The 25,929-nt window shown below is 36.9% G+C and overlaps 1 protein-coding gene and 1 long non-coding RNA gene across 6 annotated transcripts in view; one reads left to right on the top strand and one right to left on the bottom strand.

The window, feature by feature from the left end:
• Positions 1-24,053, bottom strand: part of DPH5 (diphthamide biosynthesis 5) — a 37,367-nt gene extending 13,314 nt beyond the window's left edge. The window contains exons 1-4 of one of the 3 annotated variants that reach the window (XM_030868827.2): positions 23,970-24,053; positions 23,048-23,205; positions 15,610-15,734; positions 8,690-8,798 (exon numbers count right to left, since the gene is read on the bottom strand). In XM_030868827.2, coding sequence (XP_030724687.1) covers positions 8,690-8,798; positions 15,610-15,734; positions 23,048-23,182 — 369 coding nt within the window. In that variant the 5' untranslated portion in view covers positions 23,183-23,205; positions 23,970-24,053. Of the gene's footprint in view, positions 1-8,689; positions 8,799-15,609; positions 15,735-23,047; positions 23,206-23,430; positions 23,573-23,969 lie in introns of those variants that run through there. The other 2 variants (XM_030868826.3, XM_070046939.1) reach the window with 2 other exon arrangements.
• LOC115859645 (uncharacterized) overlaps positions 23,596-25,929 on the top strand; it is a 97,356-nt gene continuing 95,022 nt past the window's right edge. For 2 of the 3 annotated variants that reach the window (XR_009564570.1, XR_009564567.1), the window contains exon 1: positions 23,611-24,035. This is a non-coding gene — a long non-coding RNA (uncharacterized lncRNA). Of the gene's footprint in view, positions 24,036-25,929 lie in introns of all 3 variants that reach the window. The other variant, XR_009564571.1, reaches the window with a different exon arrangement.

Genomic DNA, 25,929 nt, shown 5'->3' with positions numbered 1-25,929 from the left:
TTGCTGTTTTTAATCTTCACATGCATTTTGCTTAACATTGATAAAACACTGACTTTTGCTAACAGTAAGAAAGATTATACACATGGCTATACACTAGGTACACAGATAAAGCTGAATGACTATGTAGACAGAAGAGCAGCTAGATTTATATTTTCACATATAAATGAGAGAACCACATACAAATTAAGTGAAAGAATTACAACTTAAAGCATACAATTCCAAAGACAAGATTCAACTTGGGGTAGGGGGTGGGGAGGGGGAAATAAATAAGCAATTCAACTCAGCAAATATTTGTTACACATTATTTGTTACACATTGATTATATGTGCATGGCACTGCAATAAAGTACCATGGAAGATGTGAAGATAAGTAAATTAAGGAGTTTATAATATGGTAAGCACATAAACATATGCAAGCAACTGAATACTCTTATAGGATAGAGATTTACCAGGATTGTTTGAGTAGAAGAACGGCACAATCAGATCTATGATTTAAGCAGAAAACTATAAAGTGGAAGAGAATGATGGGAAGGTGGCTATTAAAATAGTGACTAAAAAAAGGAAATGGAAAGGAAGGAAAAAAATTTTAACATGCTCATGATTTAACAGGTGGTCAAAAAGAATTCCAAAGTGACTAAAAGAACAGAGAACTTATTAGATGAATTCTTCTAAGGTTACATAGTAATGTAGAGCTCTAATACCTTTATTACCCAGTTAAGTGTTCTTTGTACTCATTAGGTTTTATCATTTCTACAATAGTGCCTGGACAACAATGAAAGCAATTTAACGCTTCTGAAAACTAACAGTAAGAACTACTACAAGGTCAAAAATGCTGACTATCACAATGAGTGTTGTGTTATTTAAAAAAAAGGAAGGAAATGAGTTCTTATTTTTTGAAAGTAATATACATTTTTCCCCAAAGTAGATATGTATTATATAAACAGAGGAACATATGGCAATAGTCAAGGTCACTCACGCAACAGTCAGCGAAAGTGGAAGCACTTCATAATGATGAGAAAATTATACAACCTTTTTCCCTGAAGTCAGCCACAACTGATAATGCAGTTTTTCATGCAGAAATCATTGCTACCTGGTTTCAAACTGTCTTACTTATCTTTCCTTTAAAAATGTCTCAAGATCATTTCAGTCACCAAACTTTTACAAAATAATTAACATATTCTATCACCCAAATGGCTAACAATAAATGAAATACCATGCAAAAAAATTATTTTAGGATCTGTAATTCTTTTTTAGCCTGTCAGATTCAGGAGAATGTACACACAGTAAGTGCTAAGTAAAAAGACTGAAAGAAAACATACCAGAATGGTAACTATGGTTACCTTCAGGTGGTGAGACTACGGATGCTTTTATTTTCTTCTTTATACTTACTGTATTTTCCTGATTTTCTATGCGTATATATGTCATTTGTTATCAAGAAAAAACGTTATTTTGTAAGTGGCTCTTCAAAAGCAGCAACAATAATAAAAGCAATTCTGATTCTGCATGATTAAGCTGCTAAATGCCTAACTTGAAGATTTCAAGAGAAGAAGGACTTGTTCCTCTTGTCTTTTGTGTACTGAGAAAAATCCCTGATTTTTCATTATCAGGAATGTCTAAATACAACCACCTTGCCTGGCTCTCGACAAATAAATGGATTTTTCTTTGACTAGAAAAATCCTCAAAATACAAATAAGTGTTAGAAATATCTGTTACTTAGGAATTTCAGGTAACATGATTTTAAAGTATACATGTTTATAACTAATATTTTAATTGCAAAAAAATCTTAAAATTAACTCAATGAAAATTTGAGTATCTAACATATCTTGGTCTATGTATCCTTTGACTAAAACTGGAAAACAGGCCCGCTGTTTTTTTTAATAAATCTTTTTTTTAAAAAGTTATTTATTTATTTTTGGCTGCATTGGGTCTTTGTTGTTGCACGCGGGCTTTCTCTCCAGTTGCTGAGAGCAGGGGCTGCTCTTCGTTGCGGTGCGCGGGCTTCTCATTGTGGTGGCTTCTCTTGTTGCAGAGCACGGGCTTTAGACGCGCAGGCTCAGTAGTTGTGGCATGTGGGGTCAGTAGTTGTGGCTCGCAGGCTCTAGAGCACAGGCTCAGCAGTTGTGGCGCACAAGCCCGTGTGGTGCAGGGGCTTAGTTGCTCCCAGACCAGGGCTCAAACCTGTGTCCCCTGCATTGGCAGGTGGATTCTTAACCACTGCGCCACCAGGGAGGTCCCAACAGTCCAGCTTTTTGGCTTCCAAAACTACAGGATATTAGAACTTCGCTAGTTTAGTATTCTTCATACTTTTTAGTGACAAATCTTTTTTCCAAATGAATTCTTATATAGAACATCACTGATGCTAAAAATTGAGTTAAAGATAATGACCTGGCTCTTCAGGGATTTATTCTTTGTGTTTTGGTGTCAATTACTTCATTATGTGCAGAACCCTAAAGCATCTTCATAAATCATGGTGCACTTTGAAAACCACTAGTTTTGTTCAACATTCCTCCCTGTTCCCACCTCATTCCCTTGTAGTTAAGAAACTTAAGATCCGGAGCAGTTAGATGACTCCTTAGTTACCACCTGAGCAAAAAGAAAACCAAAACCTTTTAATTTACAGTTAAACTCTAAACCTTTTCCATTATATCCATTATACCTTTCCTTTACTAATTCTTCCCAATATGTAGTCAGTTTTTACCCAACATACGTATTGTAAGTCTTGTGTTAACTTATCTCTAGATAGCCAAGGTTTCTGTGGTATGTATGTATGGATTCATTTGTGTTTCTGTAATACCCTGCAGATGCCCCAAAGTGCCTCCATGACTCTCTAACTCTACCTTTCTCTCTTTTGGGAATGTCTTTTAACTTCTTGTCCATCTAGAAAACCCCTTATAATTCCTTTTCTAAACCACTTTATTGAGGTATAATTATCATACCATAACATTCACCCATTCCAAGTGTACATGAAATGATTTTTAGTAAATCTAAGTTGTGCAACCATCACTATATGCAGTTTTAGAGAATTTTTATCACTCCAGATCCCTTATGTCCATTTATACTTAATCCTGTTCTCATCCCCAGCTTCAGCCAACCACTAATTGCTTTCCGTCTCTATAGATTTGCTTTTTCTGGACACTTTATGTAAATGGAATCATAAATTATGTGGTCTTCTATGTCTCACTTCTTTCACTTAACATACATACACTTATTATCTATGCTGGGACTACCAATTGTTCATAAGAAAAAAGGAGATACTTCAGGGAAACATCATGCCTTCGAGAGTCTGGGAGTAAGACAAACCCAATCCTATTCTTCTACATAATCAGTTCTAAGATTGATAATGGTCCTGAAAGCATACGAAGACTGGCACAGGGTTCTTAGGACAGGAGGCAACTTCTCTAGAAATGACAAGTTAATATAACCAACCAAAATGAGAAAACACCTGGGCAATGGTGTTAGAAGGGTCCAGCCCCATGGACAAGTCTATGGGGGTAAGGACCATGATAACTGTGGTAGTGAGATGGTAGGATCCATTAGCATACAGAGTCCGTTTCCTTTCCTAGGATTATCAGTAAGGCACAAATGGCTCTCTACATCTCCCTAAATCTCAATTCTCTTAATAGACACTGCTCCTATGTATCTACTTCTTTTAATCGTCTATTGCACCCTACCCTCTCCATGAAGTCCAAGCCCCCATCACCTCTTCTCTAAAAGACTGCAATAAACCTACTAATTGATTTCCTCACTTCTAGTCTTCCCTGGCAGAAATTCAATCTCCACATACCAGCCAGAGATATCTTTTTAAAACACTTACCAGATAAAGTATTTGCTCTGTTTAAATCCCTCTAAAGGCAGTTAGTCTATCTCACTTAGAATAAAATCCAAATTCCTGACAGTGTATTAGCCTAGTGATCCAACCCTACCCACCTATCCAGCCTCAGATCACTCCTCTCCTTGCCTACTACTCTCCAGCAAGCCTTCCTTTGGTTCCTTTAACAAGCCAAGCTCATCTCCGCTTTAGGGTCTTTGTCCAAACTGTTCCTTCTGACTGGGATATGGTTGTTCCTTCTGACTGGGATATGGTTGTTCCTTCTTGATTCATATCTAATCTTAAATGTTACCACCCTGAGAGACCTCCCCTGACTACCCAACTATAGTAGTGACCTAGTCACTCTCTAAACTAGCAGTCTACTTGAATTTCTTATACTTGCCACTACCTGACTTTATTTTTTAAATTTGTTATTGCCTCTCTTTCCTACTAGAATGTAAACTCTTTGAGAGCAGAGACCTTCTTGGTCAGATTTACCACCATATTCAAAGAAACTCAGTAGGCAAACAATAAAAGAAAAACAGTATTTGTTGAATAAAGAGATCACTATTCCTCTTAATGATGTCTAACTTGGCAACCTCTAATATACTTTCCATATAACAAAAACAACAATTTCATTAGGTATATGGGGTTTGTGGTAAGGAAGTGTATTTACGGCATGCCTAGAATAGAATGCATATCAACTGGCTACGTATGTGTTTGTGTGTGTGTTTGTGTGTATGTGTGTGTGTGTGTAGAAGTGTTAGTCTATGCAACTACTTACCTTCATAGATACTGATAATCAAGAATCTTCTGTTGGTTAATAAACTACGAAGTTAATAAAAAATACTCAATGGTCGATTCTGAACTATGCTGCTTTAGAAAACAAAAACAACAAAAAAGATAGTTCAAAAGGAGCTGATCAATGATTGCTAAAAAAATTGTACCCATTCTCAGGTTAGGAATTTCATACTACTCCTCTTTAACCTAAGGTAAAGATGTTGGAAAAGTATATACCATTCAGGTCTGTAACCTTACCCAAGTAGAACTTCTGTTTAACAACTCGATGGCTGTTTTTCAATTCATAGGAAAGCTCTTTCACATAGATGACAGAATGCCTTTCGAAAGGGGTGCCCACTTCCCTTTTAGAAAATTGAGCAAGAGAGCATGGCAAGGTAACCTGTTAACACTCTACATTTAGCAAGCGTATTTCTGGGAACTAAAACGTACTTTTCCAATTCTGCCATGCTAAAAGAATGACAGTGCAGTTTTTAACTTTCTAAGAAATTTTTTACCTGCCTAGGTTGATGAATCTCAAAGTGTGGTGCCTGTACCAGCAGCTTCAGCATCACCTGAGAACTTGTTAGAAGTGCAAACTCTCAGACCCCTACTCCAGATATACACTGTATCAGAAAATCTGAAGGGAAGGCCCAGGAAACTTTAATAACCCCTTTAGGTGATTCTGATGAATACTAAAGTCTGAGAACCACTGGTATAGGTTATTGTTTTTCCATAAATGCTAGTCCAAAGAGTAAAAAGAAAAAGACGAGCTATTATAAGGGGACTTTGCCAAAATTTTTGCATTATGCAGGATATCCATATACATTTACTTTAAAATTTAAGTGTGCTATGCATATGACTTTTTTTTATGTCTTTTATCTTAGAAAACTATACAAAGGAATCAATAATTACCTCCTTCTCCTGGGATATGAATACCTTGGGTGGTACAAGAATTATACTTCCATAGAGACTTCATAAATACAAAAGACAGAAAATAGAAAGGTACTTCCTGTTTTTCACACTAGTAGTAAGTCATTTCATATCCAGATTAGGGAACAGAACCAAGATGGGGAAACAGTACTTCGTGGCTGCTTAGAGAAATCCCATATAAAACTGAGAGAAAGCTAAATTTAAAATAATAATAATATATGTAAATGTGGATATGATCTTGGGGGCTTATATGTATGGAGACTGTCAATTCTCATAGTAAATTCCCTCTCAAATACCTTCACCCATTTTAAATATGAGAACAATAATACTGTACTTCTTTATCAGTGTGGGGATCAGAGGGAAAGGGTCACCCTAGTCTACCTTTACCCAGTCTGGATAACAGATTTACATAATAAAGACAAAGATCTTTTAAAATATTTATGCCTTATACCCTGAGAAAACCATAATTCAAAAAGAGTCATGTGCCACAATGTTCATTGCAGCACTACTTACAATAGCCAGGACATGGAAGCAACCTAAGTGTCCATCGACAGACAAATGGATAAAGAAGATGTGGCACATTTATAAAATGTAATATTACTTAGCCATAAAGAAAATGAAATGGAGTTATTTGTAGTGAGGTGGATGGACCTAGAGTCTGTCATACAGAGTGAAGAAAGTCAGAAAGAGAAAAACAAATACCGTACGCTAACACATATATATGGAATCTAAAAAAAAAAAATGGTTCTGATGAACCTAGGGGCAGGATAGGAATAAAGACAAAGACACAGACACAGAGAATGGACTTGAGGACACGGGGAGGGGGAAGGGTAAGCTGGGACGGAGTGAAAGCAGCATTGACATATATACACTGCCAAATGTAAACTAGAAAGCTAGTGGGAAGCAGCTGCATGGTACAGAGAGATCAGCTCGGTGCTCTGTGACCACCTAGACGGGTGGGAGGGAGACGCAAGAGGGAGGGGATATGGGGATATACATATGCATATAGCTGATTCACTTTGTTATACAGTAGAAACTAACACAACACTGTAAAGCAATTATACTCCAATAAAGATGTTAAAAAAAAAGTACACTTAAAAAGCAAAAAACTCTAAATAATAGACTATTAGAAGATAATTTAGAGCAAAATATGATGGAAAGGGGCTAACTAACCTTCTTCACCAGAAATAAAATTAAAACCAATATGAAAAAATATATATAGTCCCTTATATATAGTCCATTAGCTTAAGATTTACACATTTTTGTCTATCACATAATTTATTCCTCTCTTTTTTTCCTTTCTCATGGCAATCATTCTTAAATGATTAAAAGATAGCATGTCTAGAGGAAAGAATATTGGACTGAGAATCACTCATGAATATGAGAGTCAAGAATTCAATTTATTCCAACACAGAAATGTTGGGAAAAAATTTTAAGTGTAAAAAAGACTTGAATTGGCAAGGTTTTTTTTAAGTATGCATTTTATTAGAAGACAAAACAGACAGCAAAGTTCTTTGCCAATTTAGACGTAGTCATAACTAAGAGGAAGTAATGAATACTGAAAGGTGAATCATTTATACTTTTTCTCTGGTTCTTCAGAACCAAAGGCAGTATTTCTGGGATGCCTGGCCAGGATTAGTCAATTAAAGTGAGCTACTCTTCATAGGTAATACAGAAAATACAGGTCCCTCTAAAGCCACAGACACAGCATTAGGTACCAAGGCTAATGTAGCTTCTTGCTGTAGACAGCTACTTTTTTTTTTAATGGATGAATTAAATAGCATTTTATTGACCCTCAGAACAAAAGAAAAGAAAAAGTGTTTTTTGAGATTTCCTATATATACAACTAGCAATTGAATTCAGAGTCTAGGTGATTCATTGGCTATGAGTTGTCTCTTTGTGCCTAATAATCAGCAGCTCTTATTCTGTGTGGTATCACACCTTTAATTTGGGACATCTAATTAGTGTGTAGAAAATTAAAAACTGCATTTATCAGAATAATCATGCCAGTACTTCGTAACTGATAGTAGCTCTTATCCATGGGCTTCACTAAAGCATAGAAGTATTAATTAAATTTTATGGGATTATATTTCCTTTAAAATACCTGTGTAGAAAGGATCAAACTATCTTTATATTTCCCAAGAGATTAGAAATACATAAATGATTCCCAAAAAATCTTTACTATTTTTTCTTTTATTTGATTTTGAGAATATTTGAGAGACTCTTGACTACTTTTCTAATGGACTCTCCATATATATGATCAAAATATTTAAGATTTCATTAAAATAAAATGCCTGTTTCATATTCCCAGAGAGGAAACCAACCAATACAGGCCGATAGTTCTCAGTTCATGCTGTCCCTTACTTTGTAAACAGCTATTTTAAATTATGCATTCCAGGAAGATATACTGGGAAATACCTACTTCATAGATTCTAAGATGCAAATTTTTTCCTGTTATAATACATCTGAAATAGGAATGTGTCTTAACAATCAATAAAGTCTTAAAACTACTGTTGGCCACAAGCAGTCACAATTGTCATGGATTATATATGTGTGAACATCAGAACACAGATATCAAACTTGTAAAATGAATGTCAGCAGCCTGGAAGAAAATATTAAACACAGTTATGGAGTGCTCCTTTAACTCCTCAGAACCAAGATTTCTGGGTTAAAAACAACTAACTTTACATATCAATAATTGCAAAGCTGGCTTAAAAGCCTAATATCACTGGCTTTTAGCTCTTTCATGGATTATTTTAAGAAATGCTGCATCACCGTGCTCTTAATAGCACAGAAAACAATACTGGGTGGAAAAACATGGGTCTCAGCAATGCAGAGTAAGTCATTTGGAATAATTTTAAAAGGTTTTAGGAATACTTAACCAATTTAATTTGGTTATATTCCCTTTTTTGTATATTACAATTTGGATATAAAATTAAAATCTTTCTCTAGCTAAATTTCAATGATCTATTCCAGTGAGGGGAAAAGAAGTCTAAGCTATGGGAAAATTATTATAAAAATATCTAGTATTAAAAAACTTAATACACAGTCTTATATAAAATAATAATGTCTTATAATTCATGAAATACAATAAAATCTATGGAAATTTGTAGAAAACGAAAACATTTTTGCTAAATACCATAAAAAAAAACCCGTTCTTTTGTAGTATTACCTGTAAACCGCAGCAGCCTACAGCATTCATTATGGAAGCATTGTGAATAACTCGGTAAGGGATTCCCAGTTTTGTTGCTCTCAGAATAAGATCACTATGTGTTGTAGCTCTGTAGTGAGAAAAGATCAGGTTGGATTAAACTAACCACGGCTGACTTTTTAAGACAGTAAAGCCACAGCATTTCATGAGCTCAAGTCAATCAAAGGGTCAAGGACACTGCTTTCCCTCAAATATTTCGAGGCACCTGCATAACACTTTCATCTGGGTTTCTGGGCAAGAAAAGTGTAAGTTTACACAGGCCCTGTACAATGTTGAACTGCACCTTTAACACTCTTAAAGCAGCCTTGGCAGCTACAGAAAAAAGGGAACTTTTAACTTGCTCTTTTCCTCCTGTTAACACCTGCAAAAGACATCTGTGGAATATTACTCAGCAACTGAACTCCTGAGTAGCAATTCTCAAATGTTTTGGTCTTAGGGTCCCTTTAAACTCTTAAAATTTCTGCTACAGAGTTCCAAATTATGGCACTAGACTTCCTCCTTGATTTCTGCTCTATTTTGAAGGCTTTGTTTCTGTATAAGGCACAATTTACAGAACATTTTCACAGCCTGTAGATCAGAGTTCTGACTGATATATTCCTAGTTGGATTTTATCTGTCTAGCAGTCATTTTATTTATAACTGTTTTTAGCCTGGTTGTTACTGTGCATAATTAGTATGTGTAAGGGTGTGCCTATTCTGCCTGCTGCCTTCCCTTTTTTGAGATAGATCTAACGATTATAATTAGATAGATTGGGGTAAGAGAGAATACATATAAATATATATATGGATACTGTGAAACTTAACCCCATATCAATTTAGAACTGCATTATTAAAGGCATTTTTCCCCCTTGATGAAAACTCCAGGCCCTACTGGGGAAAGCAACATTAGCATGTTTGAGAAACTACATACAAACAAGCAGAACCTGTCAACTGGTCAATGCATACCAAGTAGGAAGATCAAGGGCTTTCACCCCACGAGGCAGTCAGAAACAGATTAAAGAATGCCCACCAGGGAAGTCTGTTTTAAATCACACACATAAAATATAAACTACTATAAAAATAATCCTTAATTTGATTTAAAGTAAGCTTTTAAAAAATAATATAAATGCCAGTTATAAGTTTTTAATATCACTTTCAACAGAATTTCACTATTTAACACTAAGCTAAGGGAAAACTGAATCAGTTACTTGGTGAGTTATTTAAATAGATGAGCAGAAAGAAAAAACTGTTTAAAATTATTCTCTTTTTATCACAAGTTCATTTAAAACGACCGGATGTGGTTGGTGTACTATGAAGATTTAATGACCTGGCAAAGTGATTTGATTTTGTGAAACTGATATAAATGTGATTAAATTAGCCTTTCAGATTTCTGCTATGAAAAACTGTGATAACATTGGTATTTTATCATCACAATTACCTAGATTATATTGCTTCATTAAAACAAAAGAACTGTACGAACCATGGGCTTAACACCCTTATACTGGGCATTCCTCCAGGTCCGTGGCTCATGAAAACGTTTCACTGTAGTGACTGGGAAAGTGTGTGCGTGCGTGTGCACGCGTGTGCACTGCCGTGTGTAAAGACAAATTTATTACTATTTCTGGGCATGTGGCTCTATCTAAAATCATATATACTTATATACACACACATATAGTTCTAGATAGAGCCACATGCCCAGAAATAGTAAATGTTTCTTAATAATATACTTGGAATTGCTCTGAAGGCAATTTCAAAAAAGGAGATTCAAGAATGTTGTGATTGGGCTTCCCTGGTGGTGCAGTGGTTGAGAATCTGCCTGCTAATGCAGGGGACACGGGTTCAAGCCCTGGTCTGGGAGGATCCCACATGCCGTGGAGCAACTGGGCCCATGAGCCACAACTGCTGAGCCCGCGCATCTGAAGCCTGTGCTCCGCAACAAGAGAGGCCGCGATAGTGAGAGGCCCACGTACCGCGATGAAGAGTGGCCCCCGCTTGCCACAGCTGGGGAAAGCCCTCACACAGAGGCGAAGACCCAACACAGCCAAAAATAAATAAATAAACAAATGTGGGGTTTAAAGAAAATAGAATATTATTTAAAAAAAAAAAAAGAATGTTGTGATCAATGGAATCAATAAAATGAAATTCATAAAGGTGACAATTTGTATAAGGCTTAGTATGTCTGTTTTAAATTTTATTTTATAATAACATTAATTTGCAGAATGGAAGCAATTAAATGATCCACATTAAGGCACATAGGAGACAGGTGAATAAAGGTATATTTGTGTGTGTGTATGTGTGTGCATGTACCATGAACATATTACAGAGCATATTAAAATAGCGAATGGATAAAAACAGAACCATCTTTAGAAAGAATTTGTTTTTTGTTTTTTAATTTATTTATTTTTGGCTGTGTTAGGTCTTCGTTGTTGCATGGGCTTTCTCTAGTTGCAGTGAGTCAGGGCTACTCTTTGCTGCAGTGCATGGGCTCTCATTGCGGTGGCTTCTCTTGTTGCGGAGCACGGGCTCTAGGCACATGGGTTTCAGTAGTTGCAGCATGCAGGCTCAACAGTTGTGGTGCATGGGCTTAGTTGCTCCGCAGCATGTCGGATCTTCCCGGACCAGGGATCGAACCCGTGATCCCTGCATTGGCAGGCAGATTCTTCACCACTGTGCCACCAGTGAAGTCCAGAAGGAATCTGTTTAATGATGACCCTGTTCAACTGCTCTTTATGGGGACAGAAAGCTTAAGACTGTCATCTCTCACATGACTGAGTCAGATCTACTGATGCAGAACATTTTTAGAGTCATTTACATTATTTATGTGATTAACTTCCACATTCCTTTTAATAACCTAGATTAAAAGGGCAAAGATGAGAACTACACCAACTGACTTAACTTACTTTCAATTACCTTCTCCATGAATTTAAGATTGCTGGAGATAAACAGTGCTGATGGAGGCACAATAATGTGAATGTTCTTAATGCCACTGAACTGTACACTAAAAAATGGTTAAAATAATAATTTTTTAAATATTTTAAAAATATTAGAAAATTTTTAAAAATTAGAAAAAAGAATTTAAGATTGAGTAAACAGTTTTCCCTTCTTTTTGAAATTTTTATTCAAATAAGTAGAAAGGGGCCTAAAATTAAACAAAGTACAACTTTTTGGTCATATATATACATGGAAGAATTTCAGTGCCTTGTTGCATTCTGTATTCCCTTCCTGGTTTATCCATTTAATTAATTCAAATTCTAATTCTTCAAGGCCCAATTAAAATTTACACCTTCCTTACCACCCTGTCTCCAGCTACTATATCCCAACAGTAATCCAGTGGATAAATGAAAAATAACTACAGTTACAGTAAATATTATACAAATCCAAATACAAGGTTATATATGATTAGTCACTGACATAGGGAAAATTAACTGGCTAGAAGTTTAAAAAAAAAAAAAAGCACTTACTCCTGAATAAAATAAGGGAGGATTCATGGAAGAGGTGGCATCTAAGCTGGGTCTTAAAGAATCTATTTCACTAAATAAAAACTAGGAAGAACAGTCTGTTTAAGGAAAAAGCACGAGCAAAGACATGGAGAGCGAATACTGTAAAACATTTACAAAATGGCAAAGTTATACAATTTGGCTCTACCATAGTCAAAAAGAAGAGGAGCCAAAGGAAGAAGTAGATAAACTGTTAAAAGATTTAAGGCCACGAAGGATTCTGAGTAGCGTCACAGCACTTTCTCTGGGCCTCGGTTTTTTCATTTACATTGAAGTTTCCCTTCCATCCCTCCTTCCTTCCACCCCAACCCCGCCCCCCCATCCTACCCCACAATCTTACCCCACAATCTTCAACTATTAAACCAGACCTTGCTCAAGCACCAACTCCTCCATAAAATAAAGCCTTTAAGTTTACACACACTTTTCTATCCTCATCTTCTACTTAACCTTTCAGCAGTACATCAAAGCTGACCACTCTTTCTTTTCTAAAACATTCTCTTTTCTTGGCTTCTGTGACAGCACACTCTATCGGTTTTCCTCCTCCTCTGCTCTTGAGAGACCATGAAATGCCAGTTTCCTAGGGATTGATCATCCTAGGTCTTCTGTTCTTGCTCTTGTTCCTTCCTAATGTGATTCCATCCACTACTCAGGTTTTAAATACCATCTAGATACTGATGACTTCAAAAGTCATATAACTAGGACAAATCCTCCCTTGAGCTCCAGTAGCAGATATCAAACTGTCTATATGACATCCAAAAGTTAAAATGTTTCCAGAACCAATTCTTGTTTCTCCCAGCCCTTTCTCCTGCTGGCTTTCATCATTTCAAAAAATGGCATCATCAACTACTCAGTTACTAAAGCCAGAATCCTTGAAGACTTACTTCTTTCCTTTTCCTCATCTATTATATACATCCGAGCATTTTTCCTTCTAATTTTTTCCCAGTTTGTCTTTTTCTCTCTTCTACCAGAGCCACCCTTGCCTCCCTAAAACCCATTCACCCAAGCATTTAGAGTGATCTTTTAAGAATGTCAATGAGATTGTGATTATTTGCTGCTTATAATCCTCTAAAAGTTTACCACTGTACTTCAAACAAAATCCCTACTCCCTCCAAAGCCTTACATGTCTGGATCCCACCTATCTATTTAACTCCTTCTCAGGTCCCTTTTTCCTTCACTCACTGAGCTCCAACCACTCTGGCCTTTCAGTTACTTGAATATATTCTTGCTGTTCCCTCTGCTTAGAATGTTCTTCCCTTCTGCTTTTCCTTTTACTTTTTAGACACCTGCTTGAATATCACCTCCACATGAAGGATTTTCCATATGACCCTGCATAAATAAGTCTGTTCCTGTTAGTCTCTATTTTTTTTCCTTTACAGATTTATTGATTTTTTAAATTTATTATTTTTCTTCAACTAATGTCAGTCTCCCTTACTAAACTGTAAACCCCATGAGTTATCATCTAATATATATCCAGCACATAGGAATGCCTGTCATGAGATAGATGCTCAAAAGATATTTGCTGAATGGATGTCAGTCCAAATACACCTGGTCCTCCTTCGTCATGACCTCAGGCAAAATATTAACAATTCTTTCAATTAATATTTAATTGATGTCTACTATAAGCCCAGTATTGTGAAGGAAGCTAGGGAGATAAAAATGTGAAGGGCAGCCTACAAATCTAAAGAGTAAATATACAAATAAAAAAATACTTTGTGAGGTAATATATGAAAACTAACATCAGCAGTTAGGAAGAGATATAACTTCTGGTTGCGTTAATTAGGAACTATATCACAGAGAATGTGATGTTTGAGTTGGGCTTTGAAAAATGAGTAGGTTTCTGACAGTCAGAAACAGGGCAAAGGGCGTTACAGATGAGGAAAACAGTTTGAACAAATGCATGATGGTGAGAAAGCATGACGATCAGCGAAGGGCAAACTGGTTGGCGTGAGTGTGGGTTTCAGTACAAGACTGGCAGGACACCAGTAGAAGAGCAGGCTAGACAGTATTTTTCATGTCTGGCCAATGATGGAGCTAGTAATAGTCTAATTTTGAGCCCAGGTGAGATTTTAAAATTGTGGATCTACAAACATGAATTTGATCACAGCATAGGTAATGAGTTAAGAATCTACACCTGGACCAGGTAAACGGTTACTATATTAAATTAGTATAATGAGAGCTTGGATTAGGTAGAATAGTGGCTGCCACAGAGGAAAGGAATGAAAGGATATGAAAAACATGGTAAAACAAAAGTCAACAGCAGTGCTTCTCAAACTGTGTGAAAGGCCAATATTTTTTAAGTTCTAAATTGTCATGGAACATTAGTTTTGTAAAATGCAAAAAAAATAACTATTAGAAAAATAAAATATAAAATAATACAAAATACAAGCTCCAAATTTATATTATTAGTTTCAGCAGAGATAAAATTATTTTGTAAAATTGCTATAAAAGTTTCTAAATGCCTACTTTCAATTTCTGTAGCTATCTCATCATGGACTGGTAAGTTTGTGGGCTGGCAATAGCCTGCAAATCTCACTTCAAGTAGCATGGGTTTACTGGACTTCATCAGTGACCGGATACCATTTGCAACTAAGTATCATAATGATACATAATCTCTGGCACCTCATATTGATATAAATTACTTTCTTTTTGACAGACACATGCACATGTAACTAACATGCACAAAACAATTACATGCACATGTAATTGTTTTGAAAAATATCCTTGGTGGTGGGTTCACAGTGATTTAATTGTCCTTATGTTCCTTAAACCTGTGACATAAATCCTGGGTCACCAGCTGGAGAAAAAGAACTGTTCTGTTTGGCTTGACATTAGAGATTGATGATGCTTGACTAGACAAGTATAAGCCCATCTTTTTAGTAATGGGGAAGAACAGAGCTCCCAGTGGATATAAGAAATTGAAATCTGAGGCTTGATAAACGATAAATTCAAGGCAAGTAAAGTGACAACAGTATTGCTAAATAGTAGATGATTAAAAAAGAAAAAAAAAGCCGAGGACAAAGCAAGCAGAAGATACTTGCACTTACCTGCAAAATAAATGGCAGGTACAACTCTTGATAATGTAATATACTTATTTAATAATGATATACTAGTTTAGGTTATTTGATGCCCTAAGTGACTTTCTAAAAAAATAGCTGAAGCAACAATATAAACTTTAGAGTTGACACTTGATAATCAATGTAAGCGATACATGATGACATCCTTCCCCAATAAATTTTCTTCATTAATCTCAAAGACAATGAAAGTTTAAACTACAAAATTTTAGACAGAGCCTAGGTAAACAGTCCCCTATCAGGACCTGGAAGATAAAGTTTTAAATGTAATAAAAGAATTCTTAATGATTAAAAAAGTAAATAAATTAAAACTCAAAATATCTCCTTTGACTTACCCAAATGGATCACCAACTACAAGGAATGCGACATCACTGATATCAGCATCCTTTAAAATATTATTTGCTTCCTGTTCCACTTCTTCTCTATCAGCGAGAATCAATTTTCTTCCATAAAACTCTTCCTATAGATTTAAGTCCAATATAAAAATGAGACACAGGTGACCATTTCAACACACACACACACACACACACACACACACACACCCCCTCTCTCACACACACAAAACAGTCTTTGTCTGGCGCCTGTGCAAATCTTGGCAACCATCCAAACAGATCATTGACTACAACACTTCAATGAGCTAGGCCTCTGTATCATGTTGCAATTAAACTCTGTCTTTGGGGCTATCTTAATATCCCAAGAGGAGGTAGACCTCCTAACACCTCAGGCTCTTTGCATTTTAAATTAACCTCTAAATTTGGGTCTAATAGACCAGGCCAAACATTGTAGGATGAATAGAGAACATGTATGCATGAGCCTGACTTCAGAAACACAGTACTGCAGAATAAATATATTAAACAATAATTATACACATACATGGTAGCTGGGTTTGATTAAATTTTCCTTGGGAAATCTATGAGACCTTGACTAAAAAAGAAGATAATTTCAATGAGAAACAGTAGAAAATTAAGATTTAGTTGTTTACAGAACCAGCAAACATTCCTGCATAATTGCAGGAAAGACTACTTTAAAACTGTATTTCCTAGTTCCTGCTAAAAAAGGCAGAGTTGCAGGAGCAAGAAAAGAATTCTAAATATATAAGAATTCTCCATACAAACTGCTTTGTGAACGAATCCGCAGAAGTTCAACTCTAAAGCACAAACCCAGGAGGGTGACCTTAACTGGAATGGCAGCATGGAAGTAAGAGTGTGCTAGTTGTCATGGGGTAGTGGTTACAACCTATTATGCAAGATCATGAATCTTATAACAGATTTCCTGTGGCGTAATATATCGAATATAACTCAAATATAGTAAAAGTGGATGCACAGATAAATAATACTATTTCTTACATGCTGAGAAGTTTATTTTTGTCATAAGGATTATATCATATGTCAAAAGTTATAAGATTGCTGTAATGGAAGAGTATCTGCTACTCAGTAATATTTGTCAAGCAAATGAGTAAATGAACAAATGATTAAGCATTTGAAGATAAAGGCTACAGTTTCAACTGTGATAATTACTTCCTAATACTTAACTAGAATCTGTTCCTCAAATGTGAAAAAAGATTATTTCCTTTTCTCTGAATATCTTCTTAGAGATAACGTTCCAGAAGTTCCCAATGACACTGATGTTTTCAGAGATGAAAATGTTTTATTTTCATTTGTACCACATATTTTTTCTAAATCCTTCATTTTTATACAACTTACTTTTATTTTGTAAGCCCAATAAACTTAACAGTTGTAGAGGGGACTTCCCTGGTGGTGCAGTGGTTAAGAATCCACCTGCCAATGCAGGGGACACGGGTTCGATCCCTGGTCAGGGAAGATCCCACATGCTGTGGAGCAACTAAGCCCATGCGCCACAACTACTGAGCCTGTGCTCTAGAGCCTGCAAGCCACAACTACTGAGTCCACGTGCCACAACTACTGAAGCCTGCGCGCCTAGAGACTGTGCTCTGCAACGAGAAGCCACCGCAATGAGAAGCCCGCACACTGCAACCAAGAGTAGCCCCTGCTCGCCGCAAGTAGAGAAAGCCCGTGTGCAGCAACAAAGACCCAATGCAGCCAAAAAACAAAACAAAACAAACAAAAAACAGCTGTGGAACATTTATATTCACATATGTAAGAGAACACACATATGATTATTGAAAACTGAAGGAAACAATGTTCTTTTCTGAACTTCTAACATTTCTTAAAAATCAAGGAGTCACATGTTACTAGGTTAATGCTGGCAGTAATCCTATCCAATATTTTATAAATGACTTAACAACAGAAAACCCACTCTCTCCTCAAGACTTTTATCATGATCACTTCATATTTATCACTTACCCTAACCCAAGAAATATTTCATTATCTAATTGAAACAACAGATTATTTATTTTTTTAAAACATCCTCCTTAAAGAGAAACACACATTAACACCTCAATATAATCAAAGGTTGATCCTCTTTAAAAAGAATGGTTAAAAAAAGAAAGAGATTGCTAAAGCAGAAATAGACTGGTACTACATTATTTTTATCTTAACCACTTATTTATGTATTCGTTCAACCACTCATTTGAAAAATATTTCTGTGTACGACCTCCATGCCGAGCTCTATGCATGATGCTGGGAAACAGTGTGAATGAGACACACATGACCTCTGCCCTATGGAGCATAATGTCTAGCGGGGAATTAACTACCACATTATATGTGCTATAGGAACATCAAAGCTAGTCAGGGTCAGGAAAGGAAAATTTAAAAAACAAGCAGCACCATTTAACAAATGATTTTAAATTTATACTATATATTATCCAATGATTGATTAGACAGTTTTCGTATCTCAGCCCTAATCTTCTCCACTCGTGAAAATGAAGGTAAAACTCAAAATTAGTTCTTAGTTTTCCATTGGTGGGTTTTGTATATAGGGAAGAAAGTAAAAACTAACAGCTAAAATTACTTTTGGGTATTTCTGGAAGGATACACAAGAAATTAGTAATGATTGCCTCCAGAAGGAAGAACTGGGATAGAAATCTTTTGATGCATATATACCTTTTAGTATCTTTGAGTTTCAAACTATTTAACATATTACTTAGTCAAAAAGTAGAAGAGTAAAGGCTCAAAGTAGCATATGGAAACAAATGCAAGAACAAAATCTTAAAAAGAAAACAAAAACACTAACATTTAAAGTAGGAATGGAAAAATAAGGAGCTTACAAAGGGGACTGAGAAAAATGAAAAAGCAGGAATAAAACCAATAGAGAGCCATGTCTTGAAAGTCGGTTTCAAGGAATAGTCAACTATGTCAAAAGAAGTAAAACAGACAAAAATTCAAAACTATCCTCTGGAGTTCTCAGGTACTAAATAATTGTTCAATAAACAGAGAAGTATTTCAGAGAAATGGAATTCAGCTTGTAGGAGTCTTGAGACATAAGGGGACGTGGGGGGACAAGAGAAGTATACTGCTTTTTCAAAAAGCTTTGGAAAAAGGAGAGAGAAACAGAATAATAACTATGGGGAAAAGAGGTTTAAAAAAGGAGAGTTTTCGGAATGGACAATACACTTGATCCTTGAAGAATGCAGGGGTTAGGGGTGCCGACCCTTCACAAAGTCAAAAATCTGAGTATAACCTATAGTCAGCCCTCCATATCCGTGATTCCTCCATAACCGTGGATTCAACCAACCTCGAATCAAGTGGTACAGTAGTATTTACTATGGAAAAAAAACCCCAAATATAAGTGGATCTGTGCAGTTCAAACTCAAGTTGTTCAAGGGTCAACTGTATTTGACCCTTGAGAGGACAAAAGGATATTAATATAGATCGAACATAAAGAAGAAAGAATAATTGACAGGAGTAAGGTTCCAAAGGAACGGAGAGAAGAAGTTTGAAAGAAAACCCATCTAGATGGCATTAGACTTGAACAGGAAGAGAACCTCATCTTACAAGTCATTTTCTAAGACTGGAGGGAGGACAGATTCAGATTTAGGGTAAGGATAAATAGGAAGCTAATAAAGGTCATAGATGATGGCCTCATTTTTCTCAATGCAAAGTTCTTTACTGTTCTCTCCTATCCCTCCAATCTCAATCCACAGCAGTTAGATAGGAGGACAAGGAAACAGAGTTGGCTGGTATACCAAGGTGAAATATGTTAGGAAGAAAGGAGAAGGAACAATGATAAATATAATTAACACTGCCGTACTCTACGTATGAAAGTTGTTAAGAGAGTAAATCCGAAGAGTTCTCATCACAAGGAAAACAATTCTTTTTCTTTTACTTTGTATCTATATGACATGATGAATGTTCACTAAAGTTATTGTCATCATTTCATGATGTGAGAAAGTCAAATCATTATGTCACTTATACACTTTAAACTTTTACCGTGCTGTATATCAATTATATCTCAATAAAACTGGAAGGAAAAAAAGAGGGAAAAGATACACCAGAGGAAAATGAAAGTTATTTTGGTGTTGCCCAAGAACAAGTTATAGCAAATATTTGTTTTTCTCCTCCCTGCTTTTGCTCACTATTATTTTTTCTTCAGCAAGGAATGTTCTTTCTCTTCCCCTTACCAAATCTTATCTATAGTAATAACTGTCTCTTGCTCTTCCCCTTATCAAATATCATCTATAATAACAATATCTGTAATAATACATTTACAATGGGCTTACTCTGTGGTCAGGCACTCTTCTAAGAACTTGTGCATATGAATTCGTTTAATCTTTACCACAATTTATGACATAGGCACTATTTTTATTCCTGTTTTACAGATAAGAAAAAGAGCAAAGAAAATTTAAATGACTGCCCAAGGACACAGAACATTAGTTGACTGCAGGACTTCACAGAACTGCAAATGGGGCATAGACAAGCAGAGATGAATGATCTCTGCTTTATGCAGGGTAGCTAGGGCCCCAAAGTTAGTCCTCGCAGGCCATGAGCAGCTTCCTCCATTTATCCTGAAGAACTATACAAATATTACCATTTTGTATTTGGACCATGATTTAAACAAAAGAAACAAAATAAAACAATTGAGATGTGTCGTTTGAAAACATAGCTCAAATTCCATCTGTTCCACAGTATTCCCTGACCAGCACAGCCTGAAGTGACCTTCTCTCTTACATGTACCTCAATTGTAATTAATACCTAGTAGCTATTTGAGATAGCTTCTACTACTTAATTGGTGAAAAAGTGTTGGCTTAAATAAAATAATCAAGTTCTTGTCAGCAATATAATTTTATAGTTTCTCTCTTCCACTACTGTCATGAATTGTTATTTACATCTTCCAGTATTGTTTAAGTTTTCCTGGGTAAACACAGATGAATCATGACCCACTTAAGAACAAAGATCATAGCTTATATCTCGTTGTATAACGTATATAGGTGTGTTATATCAAATCAGCACATAAGATAATAATTTAGCCACAGAAAGTGCCTAAAGAAATCCAAACTGTATATACCAAAACTAAAAGTCTTTCCTGGATTCACTGTCTCTAGTTTAATTAACTTCTGAATAATAGGGAATATATAAACGATACTACCCATCTGGCAATTTGAAAATAATAGCTTTCAATGTAAGAACAGATAAATTCTAGATTTCTTTAGCAACATCCATGTGGCCCTTTTTAAAAAAAAATTATTTTGTGTAATTAGTGATAAAAGGAAGCATATATTCATTGCAGAAAACAGAATTTTCCCATCTTTTTTCCACTGTATAATAACTATCTACAGTTATTGAGACCAGATTGTACGATCACATCTTAACAACTTTTCAAGTAATTTGTTTAAAAAAGAAAGAAAAGGTAGAAATTAAAGGAAGAAAGCGGCTGAAGATAAAGTGGTTCTAAAATTTTACTGGGCAATATAAGGCATGATTGTATTTATTCATACCTTACTTTATTCCAGAAAGGATTCATTTAAGGTGGCTGATGTATGGAAAGTTGTTCAGGGAAGAACATGAATTGAGGACCCAGAGGGGCTCACGGAGAGCAGATCAGTAGAATTTTGTGACGGGTGGGATCCAGGATTGACCACTTTACTTGAATTCTAACTTCTCTGTAGGTGTTCTGTGACGTTATATTTTGTGAAGCTATTATCTATCCCTAAGAGTACAGAGACACAGTATGGTCAAAAGTGGTGGATCTCAACTGAGGACTGCTTTGGCCCATATTCTGGCTCTATCATTCACTATCTGTATGACCCTGGACAAGTTTCTCTGTGCCTCTAAAACTGCGAACAGTAATTAAAGAGTAATAATCCTGTTCTACATGTAAAGTGTTTAAAACAGTGCATAATAAGTGTTCTAAAAATATTAGCACTTTTAATTGTTGAGGAATAGAATTCTAGTACCTTAACAAAGTACATATAATTTACCTGTGAGGTTGAGTTCAGCCCCAGATCTTGACCCTGTATGTAGTAACTCTACAAATATGTTTTTGGAAAAAAAAAAATAATACCTAAAAAAAACATAGCAGCCAAAATTAACATTTAGCTAGCACTTAAATTTGCAAAGCACTTTCAAATACATCATCTTAATAAATGATATAATCTTAATAGCCTTCCAACTGATTATTATCTCCATTTGACAAATGAAGAAATTGAGGTTTAGAGACGTTTGGAAATGTATCTGTTAACAACTCATGTTTTCTGAACGCTTTTGTGCCAGACGCTATGCTAAAATCCTATAAGGTAGGCATTTCTGTCCTCTTTTTACAAAGTAAGAAACTACAGTTAAAGGGCTTGTCCAAGGTCACATGTTAACATGTGACAGAGCAAAGACATAAAACCACGTCCAATTCTATAAAACTAGTGATTTGTCTATATTCTCTAAAAAGATTTTAAGTTCATTCTAATTGCCCTTTATCACTAATTACAGAGGAACATTTCTATCATCTTGAGCTTGGATATTCTGGCTCCATCTTAATAAACTGGAGCCAACAAATCAAAGCTGTTCATTAGACACAACTTTTATTTCAACACATGGCCAATCAAGTAGCAGCCCTTCTTTAAGATTTTAAAGAAACTCTGAGACCTTCAGAATTCTCTGGGCTGTGAATCTGAGAGGCCAGAAGACCTGAAATTCTCTAGGTCACCTTTTTCTCTGGAAGACTTGATAGACCAGACAATCCTAAAATGTTCTCCCTCTTCCTATAACATGTCCATGAATCTTTTCATCTTAATTTACATTGTATTTGAAATTTGACAATGAACCTGAATTTGACCCCTCCTCCAAAATTTACTGAGCCCTTAACCAAAGCCAGGTAAATGTATGATATACTAGCAAATTCTACGGTTACTAAGTTCCAGGCTCACTCAACACATCCAAGTGTATAGGTATAAGCCTTACTGGGAGATGTCTATTCAAAGGTTAGATCTCTCTGGATATGATACAGACAGAAAGGCGATTACCATTCCCTATGGAAATACTTCAAAGGGGGGAGGTTTTCAGCTTGGTTCCTGAATACATTACCAACTCATTAAGGCTGTGTCAGAAAGGATTTCTTGTCTATCTCATGAAATACGGGATTCTGATAATTATCCCCAGGAGTGTAAAATAACTTTCCTATTTAATGGAGAAAGCTACACAATTAGACTTGTAAAGTAAGAAAAAGCACCCTTTCATTTTCCAAGTCACTTGGTTAGTGTGTTATTTCCATTCTTGTACTCCTCAGATTCTTAATAATAAGCAGGGCATATGTTTTAAAGGATTTGAACCAACAGACCTGAAAAATTCGGCTCAGCTTGGTGTAATAAAAATCAGCTGTTAAATATCGTTCTTCCCAGGAGGCTGGAAAGCCTTAAGCACCTACCAGAACTTCCTTCCCTACAGTCAGGACTGAGGTATAGGCTTCCAGATACACTCGACTGCAGCGTCTTAGAACTTCCAGCCCCTTGACTGTGATGTCCTTGGCATCTCCCAGGCCCAAACCGATCATGTAAAGCATTTCAAAGTCCAGGGGGAGGGCGACTGCAGGACGAAATGAATAAGAAAATCAAGTGTCAGCTACATGGAGGATGCCTAAAATCTAGTGATGAACACTTAGACGAAAACCAAAATAGCACGAGGAGGGACGGCATGTCACAAGGAGGGAGGTTTAAGAACCTTACTTCAAGGCTTTTAAATAAGGACTGTACTGTTTATAAACAACCCTACCCACTTTCTCTCTTGTTACACAAACCTAGGATCAATTACCCTTTGAGAGAATCGTAGCTGGGTCACCGTCCTCCCCAAACTCCTATCTGCCGCGGTTTCCCAGAAGAAGCTGCCCACCCGGAGGATTTGCGCGGAGCGAGGATCCACGCTGCAGCCTCACCTACGGTGCCGTAAAGCGCCGGCGCTGCGCTTTGCGGCACTTTACGACTAGCTGGAAGTGATGGCTCGGTCCGGCACCTGGCTGGGCGCCCTTGTCCCACCGCGACTAAGAATGATACCCAGGCTGCTGGGGCGGAGAGGCGAAAGGTCAGCAAGTCGGAGGGAGTCTGACCAGTGCCCACAGCATGATCTTTGGGAACGGACGAGGCCTGCCCGCGACCCCCTATGTTTAAGCCCCCAGCCTGGGACCGGCTAAGTGCCTGAGCTCTTCGCCCGCGAGGAGAGCCGGCGGCGAAGTTGGCCCGAGGAGCCCCGCGCCCTCCCTCTCTCCTCCTCCAGACGCGCTAGGGGGTGGCGGGTGGAAGGGGTTTCCCTAGTCTGCCCTGGGATTGCCCAAGTGCGCACGTTCCCATCCTCGCCTTTTCATTCGGCCGTAGTTTCACCAGCTGCCTTCCTCGTGAGCTGCCAGCTTGGCGAACCCGTTGGTGAGTGTTAGTTCAGATTTCCCAGCGGGGCGGTGATTCCTTGGGCTTGTCCCCAAGACCTCATTCTGGAGTGCCCCAAGGGGCGTGACGGGAATCTGTCTCAGTCATCGTCAGTGTCGGGAAGGCCAGAACCCTCCTGTGCCCCGAGAAGTGACCTTTAAGAATGCTCAGGCATTTCAGACCTCGTCCCAATGCTTCCACAGGGGGAATTCTTAAAGTGGTTGGTTAAATGAAGTTCCAATGTCGAAATGATTTGTTTTGACTGAATATGCTCTTCCTAAGGTCACTAATGACCTCATCCAAGTTCAGAAGACAAGTTCCATTGCTTATCTTAGTAGACAGTGTTGATTATTCAGTTTTCCTTGTGCTTCTCTGACAATGCCTTGTGTCTTTTTTGCTCAACTCTACTTCCTTTAGCCTAGGCTTATCTTTTCTCCCCGAATTTCATCCACCTTTTGGCCTTCTTATTGTGTACACTCTTAGTGGTTGGTTCTATCCACTCACATTATATCAATCCATTCCTCAGTAAACAAAAATAAACTCAAAATGTCTCATAGATGTAAGTGAAAAACTTGAAACTTCCAAAGGAAAACAGGAGAAAATATTTGTGACCTTACTTAGGCAAAGATTTCTTAGGTGCAACACCAAAAGCATGATGCAGAGAAGATAAAATGAAAAAATTATATGTAAACAAAATAATAACTATGGTCTTCAGAAAACACTGAAACCACACACAGGGAGAAAATATTTGCAAAGCATAAATCTGGTAGAAGACTTATATTGAGAACATGCAAAGAACTCTCAAAACACAATAATAAGAAAACAAATTAATTTTTTAAATGGGGAAATATTATGAGCAGACACATCCCCAGAGAAGTTATATGAATAGCAAATAAACATTTGAAAAGATGCAAAACATCATTAGGGAAATAAAAAATAAAACCACCATGAGCTACTACTACACACCTATTAGAATGGCTAAAATCAAAAACAAAAACAAAATCCTGAATATTCAGTCTCACGATTTCAAATATCTCTATGTTTTGCTGACTCAAATTTCAACCTCCCATTCAGACCTCCTCCTCAGCATCCTGTATTTAACTTCCTTCTGGAAATCACCTAGATAACCCAGAGGCATGTCAAATCCAACACATCCAAAGCTGAATCCATCAGCTTTCAACTTGGCTTTTCCTTCTGTGTTATCTACTTTGATGGGAAGACTTTGTTATCTATTGACTCTTATCCAATCCAGACACCTGGAAATCACCTCACATTTTAATCTGACAATCTGCTGGTCTTTCTCAGTAGAAACCATACCTACCATCACAATCTTGATTCAGGTCCTCATTATGTCACTCCTGCAGCTGGTCACCATGTCTCCCTCACATTCATCCTTCTCTCAGGAGCCAGGGAGATCTAGCTAAGATACAATCTGAAAATGTCACTCCACTTCTAAATCCTTATCAGGCCAAGAGAAAGTCCAGGCTCCTTTATATATCCCACAAGATCATCCATGATATGACAACTGCCTACCTCCACAGCTTCATCTGTCTCCATTACATACCATGAGCTTTTTCTCTAGCAGTACAGTTCTGTGCCCACAACATGCTGCTCTGTGCCTTTAGTCAGGCGGCCACCTCAGCATAGAATACCCTCTCCCATTTTCTCCTGCCTAAATCACTGCTACCCATTCTTTAAGACTAAACTCAGCAAGCAGTCCCAGAGATCCCCCAACTAGGTTAGGTATCTCCTTTTTCTTACAGTAACACTCCACACATATACTTATTGGTCAATTTAAGTGTTTTGTAATTGTGTATCTTCTTTACCAAACCGTAAATTTCATGAAGTCAGGGACTGTATTTTATTTATATTCTCATCCCTAAGCCTTAGCCCA

This window comes from Globicephala melas, chromosome 1 (genome assembly GCF_963455315.2).
Source record: "Globicephala melas chromosome 1, mGloMel1.2, whole genome shotgun sequence".
Taxonomy (NCBI): Eukaryota; Metazoa; Chordata; class Mammalia; order Artiodactyla; family Delphinidae; genus Globicephala; species Globicephala melas.
Note: the sequence above shows the minus strand (reverse complement) of the source record. Positions and strands in the feature narration are given on the sequence as shown.